General features: G+C 44.6%; 2 protein-coding genes across 3 annotated transcripts in view; one reads left to right on the top strand and one right to left on the bottom strand.

Moving 5' to 3' along the window:
• The window catches only part of Vkorc1l1 (vitamin K epoxide reductase complex, subunit 1-like 1), a 19,700-nt gene that overhangs the window by 5,509 nt on the left and 2,741 nt on the right, over positions 1-11,450 (top strand).
• The window catches only part of Gusb (glucuronidase, beta), a 27,241-nt gene continuing 22,076 nt past the window's right edge, over positions 6,286-11,450 (bottom strand). For both annotated transcript variants that reach the window (XM_013033212.1, XM_013033213.1), the window contains exons 11-12: positions 10,424-10,559; positions 6,286-7,240 (exon numbers count right to left, since the gene is read on the bottom strand). In XM_013033212.1, coding sequence (XP_012888666.1) covers positions 7,071-7,240; positions 10,424-10,559 — 306 coding nt within the window. In that variant the 3' untranslated portion in view covers positions 6,286-7,070. The remainder of the gene's footprint in view (positions 7,241-10,423; positions 10,560-11,450) is intronic.

Genomic DNA, 11,450 nt, shown 5'->3' with positions numbered 1-11,450 from the left:
GTCACCACATATGTGCTGAACTTCATCCTTCTTATCATCAACTACAAACGACTAGTTTACTTGAATGAGGCCTGGAAACGGCAGCTGCAGCCCAAGCAGGACTGATGGCCTGAGAACTCTCACCGACTGACAGTCTGAAGTCCCTTTCCATTAAGTTTATTTTACAGCCATTTTTTTTAATTATTATTATTCACAACAGACACTTTCCCTAAGAATCTCAAACTGATTTTTTAAAATACTGTAAATTAGAAGGGGCCCTAGCTATTTTCTGTGTCAATCTTCATTTTAAATATGGATACAAAAAAGGATACACCGAGCCAATCAAAGACAAGCTTTAACTTTACTTTGAAGATGTTTCTGAGATAATAAAATGTAGTCCTATACCCCTTTCCTCAATTGTAAGGTGAGCAACCATTGCTAGTAATTCTTTAATGTGTATAAATTCTATTTCAGGTATAACAAATGTGATCATGACATGAAAATATTTTAGAATAGATACTGTATTAAATATTGCTATGTTTACAATGTGTACTATGTTTTTAGCCGATGGATTTAAACATGTAGATTGAACTAGAGTCCATTCATGTGATATTTGTAAATAAAGGTAGAAATATTGGATCCATCCCTGCAGAACTCACTGTACAGTTCAGTTAAAGTGTAGCAGCCCAGCATTGACGGACGACACAGGGGAAGCTATAGGCCCTGCAAAGCATCTGTGACGAGTCCTGACAACATGGGTGCAGCTCTGACTGCAGAAATGGTAGCGTGGTTGGTCCCTTTCTCATATCCCTGCTCAGAAAGGAAGAAACTAAATTTGAAGGTTCAGGCAACGTTTGTGTAGTCATAGAACTGGATCGATTATAACCTCACAAGATGTGATCAGATCTTCAGTCCAAGGCCTTCCAGACACTTGTGGTGAGAAAATGGGACTTTCTTTGGCAAAAAAAACTGGAAATACCAATATGGCATTTCTATATAAAGCCTCTTATAATAGCTGAGTTTTCAGTTCAGATATTTTTCCTTAATATTGGTGCCAGTCAACCAAACAGTGTTCTGACTGTGAGATGACAAGGGTGAGCCCACTCACCCAAGTGGACTTGCTCTTTCTATAGTGTTTTCCCTATTTCGTTTTGCACTTAAGGATTGCTGGTAACTTTCACAATCAGATACTGGACCTATAAACTTGAGCACTCCGTTTGCATATCCGTGAAGGTACTATAGGTAGATGTATCTGGAGGTGAAATACAGTAATAAGTTTCTAATAACTACATAAATATAGTAAGAAGACATTTGGAGGTGATTTGAACAAACATGAAATCGTGGCTGTACGCTTCCACAGTTAGCATCTCAATGTTAAAAGTGCCTTCTGTCTTAAACCTCAACCAAATATTTTGTGCATTGAACTTGGGCAGAAGTCTTTTCTTTCTTGCCATGAAGTAGAAACTTTGCATTTTGCAGAAAGGTTCTGTATGGCCGTTCATTCCTTAGGCTGAGAAGTGGTGGCAATGGTTTTGCTTTCAATTCGATAGATCATTATGTTAAAAACAACAAAAACAGTCCATTAGATTGGTAACTTTTGAGAGCTTTATTGCTTTCTTTCTGAAGGAAAGGGCAGGCAGGCTTTGCAGCATAAGCTGAAATGTGGAGTCCACAATGGTTCAGCAGTTAACACTGGTCATACTGGCAACATAGGTCTTCTGGCTGACGGCAGATATAAAGTCTGAATCATAATAAACTTTTAGTGGGTTTTAACCAGTTGCTTAAAGAAAGGATAGCTTAATTCAGATTTCTTCAAGGCTTGTCCCCATGAATGTGAATATTGCAGTGCCTGTCCTGTCTTTTTTCTGTGTGGTTCCTGTATTCTGAAATAGTCAAAGAACCATAGAAAGCATTGGTTAAATGACTGGTGATGACAGAGGAACAAGTGCCTGTGTTTTAGGGTTTGAGCAGTGGGCCCAGGTCCACCACGTTGGTGGCTGGTTCTTCGTAAGCTCATGTGGAAATGGCTCTATGGCAAAAGACTTGTGTGGTATGCATGGCAGTTGTGCTGATCAGGTTCTGTGTTCCGAATTCAGACCCTTTCCACCACATTTTGTATGGATCAGCAGGGGATTGTTAAAGCTTGTCATGATGTTGTATTCTCATAAATGTCTTCAACTCTTAGAAACTGTGAAAGTGTTGCACCAGACTGTCTCTTCAAGTTTTTCCTTTGCTTTCCTTAGCCTTGGAGAAGCCAGCGTTTTGGGTTGTGTATAAAGTTTTTGCCACATTCCTTTGATCCCTTTTCTTACTGAGAGGTGAGCAGGTGATTTGCTAAAAAGCTCATTTCTCAATGAACAACAGAAAACCCTGTTGCACGTTATTTGGTACTTTCTGCCCTGGGAGAATTTAGGCTCCATTCTGCACCTTCTGTCCACCCAGGAGACAGGGAACTCCCCGTGTAAAATCTGAAGGCTGTTAGGACTTTTAAACTGGATACTTAAAACACTGAGGCATTACTAGCCACCCATGGTCAAGGACAGATTAGAAAACAAGTGGTTGGTTTCTACAGTAACTCCATGCTTTGTGGCTCTCAAGTGGTCTATAACAAAGCCTCCTATTTTTAAGTCATAAATATTGGAAGAACAGGAGAAGCTGTGACCGGGGGGTCCGGTGGTCTGGAGGGTTCCATAAGGTCTTTTGCAGCTAGTTGCTGTCAGTGGGAGTAAACTTCTGGAATAACTCAGGTTTAATTAGCTGTGTGCCAGGAATTACTTTTACTTGATATATATATATACATATATATATAGATTCTCCTAAATTCATTATTTTTAAAGAATGTTAAAAAGCATTGACTATTTTCATACAAAGAGATGAAGATTTTTCATTTGGTACAAAGGATCTTTGGATTTACTGGATAAGATATAGGACCAAGACTACAATAAAATTAAAAACTATTTGTTGGCTTTTGTTTGCTTCTCATTTGTTTTTCAAAATCTTATCTTTTACAAAAGTACAAAGAAATCTCCAGGAATTACTTTCTAAGTTAGATTGGCACCACTTTAAGATGCCAGTGAATACTGACAGGCGATCTCATCTTAAAAATCAGGTGAGACAAATGCCAACAAAGTCCCACTACGCCGTTTCGGTGACCTGTGAGGGCACACGGAGTCCTCCACTCCGTCCTCTGTGTTTCCCTCCAGCACACAGCATCCACAAAGCATTTCCACATCCACGCTTCAGGCGCACCGAGGAGCCCCTAGCTTGTGAGAACCCCCCTTCGATGAAACAAAGGGGCAGCAGGGTGGGAGTCCAAGCTACTTGGCTACACTTTTTTCAACAAATTAGCCCAGAAAACTTGAAATGCTCTTTTAAAAAACAAAACAACACACAAACAAAACACTATTGAGCATGGCCTAAATATTAGGTGTACAATCTGTAGAGTATGTTCCATCAAAAGTATTTATTACTAGTGCATTTAAGCTCCTGAGTAAACATTCATTTAAAATCCAGTTCACTGGGAAGATTTCCCCTTTAATAGAGATAGAAAGTTTCTTTATCAGAGATTTAGAATACCATTTTGCTAACTGGTAAATAAAAACCATTGTAAATATGTAAGAATGTTTATTTGTTGCACATAACTTTTTTGCTATAAAATAAACGTAGACGTTTCCTGTGGAAGTCTGCTGCTGTCCTTCTTACACTAAGGGTTAAAGTTAAGAAAGAAGCTCTCATAGGAAGCTTCAGGAGATGGAGTCAATGCTGTAACCTCATCTCTGAGTTGTCCTTTCTTACAAATCATGTGCCTTTCAGAGAAGTTTGTATGTATGCTGGTCCCGGGGCTTCTTTTTCTCAAGGCTGATAATGTTCTGCCACTTTAGCCACAGCTCCATCCCTGGACTTGATAGTCAATTGAAGAGTCCACTCTCCTGCTTGACTGGCTTCAAACCACCATACTCAGATCTCATTCTCCTGAGTAACTAGGATTACAGGCATGAGCTACTGGCACCTGGCATAGGGTTTTTTGTTGTTGTTTTAAGGGTTCTAGTTCCTAGACTCCCTGTTGGTTTGTGGCAGATAAGAGTATCAAGAATTAAGGACACCTTGAGCTGAAGAGCGCAGGGACAGCACTCAAGCCCAAAGTTCAAGCCCCATGACCAACCAAGAAAAAAAAAATTAAGGACATGGCTGGGATTGTGGCTCAGTGGTAGAGTGCTTGCCTAGCATGCGTGAAGCCCTGGGTTCAATTGCTCAGTACCACAGACACAAAAAGCAGAAGTGGCACTGAGGCTCAAGGGGTAAAACGCTAGCCTTGAGCAAAAAGCAGCTCAGGGACAGTGCCCAGGCCCTGAGTTCAAGGCCCAAGACTGGCAAACAAAAAGAAAAATAGGTGTTTTTCCACAGCCATGCTCCATTCCTAGGGAGGGTCTTCCAAAAGGGAACAGCAACAAAGATGACAAAGCCATTTGAAATAGCTTTGCCATGCCTCGCTGGACAGAACAATGGTGTCCCATAAGAACTTCAGAACTTCCAGGATGCAGCCAACTTACAAATGTCTGCTACATTTCATTTTGTTTTTGTTGCTCAAGAGCATTATGCAGTTTTTGACATTAAACTAAAACAGAAAGCTTGCTTTAAAAAAAACGGCTGGGAAGGTGGCTCAGTGGTAGAGCACTTGCCTTTCATGCATAAGGCCCTGAGTTTGATTCCTGAGCACCACATAAGCAAAAAATAAAAAGCTGGAAGTAGCGCTGTGGCTCAAGTGGTAGAGCGCTAGCCTTGAGCTGAAGAGCTGAGGGACAGCGCCCAGGCCCAGAGTTCAGGCCCCACAGCCGGACCCAAAAAAAAAAACACAATGCCGGGCGCTGGTGGCTCATGCCTGTAATACTAGCTACTCAGGAGGCTGAGATCTGAGGATCGCGGTTCAAAACCAGCCTGGGCAGGAAAGACCGTGAGACTCCTATCTCCAATAAAATTACCAGAAAACCGGAAGTAGCTCAAGTGGTAGAGTGCTCGCCTTGAGCTGAAGAGCTGAGGGACAGCGCCCAGGCCCAGAGTTCAAGCCCAAGAGTTCAAGCCCCACGACCAACAAAAAAAAAAAAACCACTGGAAGTTCTATTTGCTGACTACATTGTTTTTTTTCTTGTTGTTGGTTGTGGGGCTTGAACACTAGGCCTGGGCGCTGTCCCTATGCTCTTCAGCTTAAGGGGAGCACTCTACCACAAGAGCTACAACATCACTTCCTGTTTTCTGGTGGTTTATTGGAGATAAGAGTCTCATGGTCTTTCCTGCCAGGGCTGACTTTGAATCGGGATCCTCAGATCTCAGCCTCCTGATTAGCTAGGATTACAGGCATATGCATTGTTTTTTTAAAAATGGTTTGAGGAGGGGCTGGGAAGGTGGCTCAGTGGTAGAGCTTGCCCCCATGCATGAGGCCCTGGGTTCAGTTCCTCCATACCACATAAGCAGAAGGTGCTGTGGATCAAGTGGTAGAGCGCTAGCCTTGAGCTGAAGAGATGAGGGACAGCGCCCAGTCCTAGAGTTCAGGCCCCACAACCAATAAATAGTAAAAAATGGTTTGAAGAAATAATGTACTTGTAGCTCATGTCTGTAATTCTAGCTACTCAGGAGCATGAAATCTGGAAGATCAAGATTTGAAGCTAAGGGAATGAGAGGGAAAGAGAAAACAGCTTACACTAAGCAAAAAGAAAGAAAGGTACATATCACCCGATGTGGAAGAAATAATTGTCAAAGCTCATAGAATTCACAAACTTTATAGACCTTGATAATGACAATTTGCCTCGTGGTTAAAATGTGTTTGTGACTTTAAGTATCACTATCTCACAATACTGTGAAATTTATGTAATCACTTAAAATCACTTAATCTCAATTTTAAAAATTATTAAAAAAAAAAAACTGGGTGCTGGTGGCTCACGCCTATAATCATAGCTATTCAGGAAGCTGAGATCTGAGGATTGTGGTTCAAAGCCAGCCCAGGCAGGAAAGTCCCTGAAACTCTTATCTCCAATAAACCACTAGAAAACTGGAAGTGGTGCTGTGGCTCAAGTGGTAGAGTGCTCACCTTGAACTGAAGAGCTGAGGGACAGTGCCCAAGCCCAGAGTTGAAGCCCCACAACTGACAAAAAGAAAATCTGAAGCCAGCCCAGGGAGAAAAGTACTAAAAACTCCCATCTTCAACTATTCAGCAAAACACCAGCATGGCTCAAGTAGTAGAGCTGTGAGATCTTTAAGCTGAGTAAGAGTACCAGGCCCTGAAAGGGACATGTGTTGAGACATAGGAATAAACGACAAGAGAAATGAATCAAGTTCTGTGTCCATAAGTCGGCCCATGTCTTCCATGTAGTTAGCTACCAAAAAGTTTATTCATAGCATGTTGCTTTACACACAGCCTGGTGAACACTCAAATTGTAAAGATGCTGTGTTTGCCTGAGTGAAGCTTGTGGAAGAACAGGACAGAGACACTGGTACAGGGGTGCATTTCAGCTGGTGACATCAGCTGTGACACAGCAAAAGAGATTTACACTCACCTCATCCATCTGATAGGACTACTTACAACCGCCATCTCAGGACGACCCCTCAGGACAACCCGAGGCCTGAGCTCCCAGTTCAGACACTCATCCACGCCTAAACCTTTTTTAGTGTCCACCCTTGCATCGCAATAGTGTTTCTATAGTTCTCCGTGCGTATGGAACGTTGGCTGTATGGCACTTAGAGGCTCTGAGTCTTCTCACTGGGTGGGGGCTGGCCCAGTTTAAAGACACTTGGGCAGCTCTAGGCTGGGGGTGGGTGGGGAGCAGCAGCTTCTCAAGGCCCTGAAAAGAAGCTGACATGCAAAAAAGGATTTCATGAGCTTTTTCAGCAGGGCAAGGCACTCCGCTGAGGGCATACGAACTCTTTATTGCCACACTAGAAAAGCCTTGTGTCCCTCTAGAATCACAAGTCCAGATCGGGGGGCTTCTACATCGGAGAACAGTCTCAGAGGCAGTGCTGGGTTTGGCGTGGACGCTGCCCCTCCCCTTCAGGGGTGGGGGGTGGGGGGCGGTGTCCTCAGCAGAGAGGCAGTTCTGGCTTTAAAAAGTAAACGGTCTGGTTCCAAAAGACTGTAACTCCGGCACTGAGTGGTGGGACCCAGTTTCATTGGCGAGTTTCCAGTATCTATCTCGCAAAAGGAAGGCTGCGCTTTTGGGCTGCCTCTGGCGAGTGAAGATCCCCTTTCTGTTTCCTATTGCTCTTGTGGGTGCTGAAAAACAGGACAAAAGCATTTTAGATGGCTTCTATGGGCAAGCCTGGAAGCACAATGGAGCTACTCGGGCTCTCTCAGGATTTAAGGTGTGTGCAGGGAAACCTCCCAGTCAGAGTACTCACTCCTAGTCTCCTAGGAGCAAAAAGGATTCAAAATAGTTTCTTTTTTTTTCCTTTAAAGATTTATAATATAATAAGCACAATTCATACTGTAACAACACAGCATTATCTCCCATTGGCCCAGAAGCTGCTGTGAGCTCCTGTGAGCTCCTGTGAGCGCATGCGTGCGGCCAGTCAGAGGTGTCCGAGTGGGCTCGGGAGGACTTCATGCCCTTCAGACCTGACCTCCCACTTGGCTCCCTCTGCAGTTCGCCAGTGTGCCCAGCCAGTGCTGGGAAGCCAGCAGACCTGGCAAACAGCCTATCAGAGCTGCACTCTTCACAGAATTTCTCTCTGCCCTCTGCTGAGAAACCACAGCCCAGAGGGCAAGAAGACTTTCTTACCAGAAGGTTCAACAATAATTTTTATTTTTATAGTCATGGAACTTGAACTCAGGGTCTAGTCACTGTCCTTGAGCTTTTTCTGCTCAAGGCTAGTGCTCTACCACTTTGAGCCACAGCGCCACTTTTTTTTTTTTTTTCCTGGTGGTTAATTGGAGATAAGAGTCTCACAGACTTTTGTGTCCAAGCTGGCTTTGGACAGTGACCCTCAAATCTCAACCTCCTGAGTTCAGCTAGGATTACATGTATGATTCACTGACACCAAGCTTCAATAATTTTTGGACAGCTATGGTGGTGCATGCCTGTAGACCCAGCTACTTGGAGAAAGAGGCAGAATTGTCTGAGCCTGAGTTTGAGTTGGCCTGGCAATATAGCAAAACCCCGCTTCAAAAAACAAAAAGCTGGGCACTGGTGGCTCACACCTAATAACCCTAGCCACTCAGGAGGCTGAGATCTGAGGATCGCGGTTCAGAGCCATCCCAGGCAGGGAAGTCTGTGAGATTTTTATCTCCAGTAAACTACTCAGGAAAAACTGGAAGTGGCACTGTGGCTCAAGTGGTAGAGTACTAGCCTTGAACAAAAGGAGCTCAGTGACAGCATCTAGCCCAAAGTTCAAACTCCAGGACTGGGCTGGGAAGGTGGCTCAGTGGTAGAGTGCTAGTCTTGCATGCATGAGGCCCTGGGTTTGATTCCTCAGCACCACATAAGCAGAAAAAGCCAGAAGTTAGGCACTGTGGCTCAAATGGTAGAGCACTAGCCGTGGGCTGAAGAGCTGAGGGACAGCGCCCAAGCCCAGAGTTCAGGCCCCACAATCGACAAAAAAAGAAAACAGGGCTATACCCCCCCTCCCAAAAAAAACAGCAAGTGAATACCTAACACTGCCAGGTACTTCACCAAACAGAAATGAAAGCCAAGCCTTAGAGTGGAGAGGTAAAAAGCGAAGGTCACAGCCGCCATGAACAGCACAGTGTCCCTGCCCACTCCCCAGCTCTTCTCAGCCTGCCTTGTCTGCTCAGTTATCTCCCTCCTTTCTATTCTCTAGTTAGCGTCTGTCCCCAAAGAAGGCAGCACCATCTCCACCGCTCCCGTCCTTTCCCCAGGCTGTCTGCGAAGAGCGGGAAACACATGGGCGCATGGATGAGGTGGCCCAGCTTCACCACTTCTGCGTCCTCAGAAGCCTTTTCAACACTCTCACCCCCTGAGGGCTTCAAAACTTACCGGCTGCTTATAAGTCAGTAATTGCCTCCCTCTTCCCAAGCCGAGGGCCCTTCTCTGAGATAATGGCTGTGTGACAAAACCAGGTTTCCCTGGCTGTTGTGCAACATCAAAGCCAGCTCACCGCTTCCCTGGCATGGAAGGCTGGACGCTCAGAAAGCAGAAGCAGCATTGAGAGTCATGTATCCCACGCTGGGATATCCCATGCTGGGATACATGAGGAGTTCTAGATTAGCCTAGGCTGCATGCTGAGACCCTGCCTCAAAGACCAAAAAGATTTTCTGGATTTGTTTGGTTCACTGGTTAAATAGGGGCCTTATTGGGCAAGTGCTCTACCTCTTGAACTATACCTCCCAAGTTTTGGTTTTGCCTAGGTTAATTTTGAATTTGTGATCTTCTACCTCCACCTCCTGAACAGCTGGGATTACAGGCATGCCCAACAATACCCAGCTCCAACTGCCTTTTTTTGTCTGTGCGGGTACTGGGGCTTGAACTCAGGGTCTCACACTGTCATTTGGCTTTTTCCTTGGAAACTGGTGCTCTACCACTCGGGCCACATCTCTACTTCCAGCTTTTTGCTGTTTAACCAGAGATAAGATTTTCTGCCTGGGATGACTTTGGTGCAGTCCCTGAGATTTTTTGCTCAATGCTATACCACTTGAACACAGCTCCACTTCTGACTTTTAGGTAATTATTGGAGATAAGTCTCATGGAGCCAGGTACCAGTGGCTCACGCCTGTACTCCTAGCTACTCAGGAGGCTGAGATCTGAGGATCACAGTTCAAAGCCAGCCTGGGCAGGAAAGTCTATGAGATTCTTCTCTCCAATTAACCACCAGAAAACCAGAAGTGACACTGTGGCTCAAATGATAGAGTGTTCACCTTGAACTAAAGAGCTCAGAGACAGCGCTCAGGCCCAGAGTTCAATACTCACAACCAACAACAACAAAAGTGTCATGGACTTTCCTGCACTGGCTGGCTTTGAACCACAAACCTAAAATCTCAGCCTCTTGAGTAGCTAGGTTTACAGGCATGAGGTACCAGCAACAAGTTCCAATTGCTTTTTTCTTTTTGTTTTTTTTTTTGCCAGTTCTGGGGCTTGAACTCAGGGCCTGAGCACTATTCTTGAGCTCCTTTTGCTCAAGACTAAGACTCTATCACTTGAGCCGCAGCACTACTTCTGACATTTTCTGCTTGTGTGGTACTGAGGAATGGAACTTGGGGCTTCATGCATGCTAGGCAAGCACTCTACCACTAAGCCACATTCCCAGCCCTCCAAATGTTTTTTAACCAAAAAATGGCTAGCACAAAAGGGCTTTCCTGTTGCTAAAAACAATTTACTTTTCCCAGGAAATACTCTATAGCCTACAATGATTAACCCAGTGCTCCTTTTGTTTCCAGTACTCCAAGTGCCCAGAACTGAAAAAGCTCAGAAATAGTTTATTCCTGAGCCAAGCAGCCACTTACACTGGTTAGTCATGAAATCAGCGAAATTCCAGATGAGCTCTCCAACCACGTACTCTTTGCGTTTCTGGTCCAGAACCAAATGATACTGCTGCAGCAGGCCCTTCTGGTACTCCTCACTGAACATCAGAGGGGGGTCCTGGGGTCCAAGGCAGAGAGGCTCGTGGTAAACATTAGATAAAAATAAAGATCCATCCTCCCCATGGGCTGCAGGGCTTGCTCATGCTGTTATACTCACGGCCAGATCCCATGTAACCCAAAGCACAAAAAAGAGATTTGTAAAAAAATCCTTAATTAGTAACTTGTTTTTTTTTTTTTTTGGGGTGGTGGTGGTGGTGTCTGGTCGTGGGGCCTGAACTCTGGGCCTGGGCACTGTCCCTCAGCTCTTCAGCTCAAGGCAAGTGCTCTACCACTTGAGCCACGGCTTTTTTCTTTTTTGCTTATGTGGTGCTCAGGAATTGAACCCAGGGCCTCAGGCATGCAAGGCAAGCACTCTACCACTGAGTCACCTTCCCAGCCCAGTAACTGCTTTTTTTGTTGTTGTTGTTGGTTATAGGGCTTCAACTCTGGGCCTGGGTGCTGTTCCTCAGCTCTTCAGTTCAAGGCTAGCACTCTACCACTTAGCCACAGCACCACTTCTGGCTTTTTCTGCTTATATGGTACTAAGGAATCAAACCCAGGGCCTCATGCATGTAAGGCAAGCGCTCTACCACTGAGCCACCTTCCCAGCCCTGCTTTATTTTTTACTATAACTTGGTATTTATCTTTCCTAATCCTAGCTAGTCTTAAATTACACTTTTTTTGTTTTTTGATATTTTTTTTTCTATTTGTCAGCACAAATAGAGCTTGAATTCTGGACTTGGGCACTATCACTGAACTTTTTCTTTTTTTTTTTAAATTTTTTTTGGGGTCCGGTCATGGGGCCTGAACGCTGGGCCTGAGCGCTGTCCCTCAGCTCTTCAGCTCAAGGCTAGTGCTCTACCACTTGAGCCACAGCACCACTTCCGGCTTTTTTCTTCTTGCTTTTGTG

Source organism: Dipodomys ordii, unplaced genomic scaffold (assembly GCF_000151885.1).
Source record: "Dipodomys ordii isolate 6190 unplaced genomic scaffold, Dord_2.0 Scaffold164, whole genome shotgun sequence".
In the NCBI taxonomy this organism is placed as follows: Eukaryota; Metazoa; Chordata; class Mammalia; order Rodentia; family Heteromyidae; genus Dipodomys; species Dipodomys ordii.
Note: the sequence above shows the minus strand (reverse complement) of the source record. Positions and strands in the feature narration are given on the sequence as shown.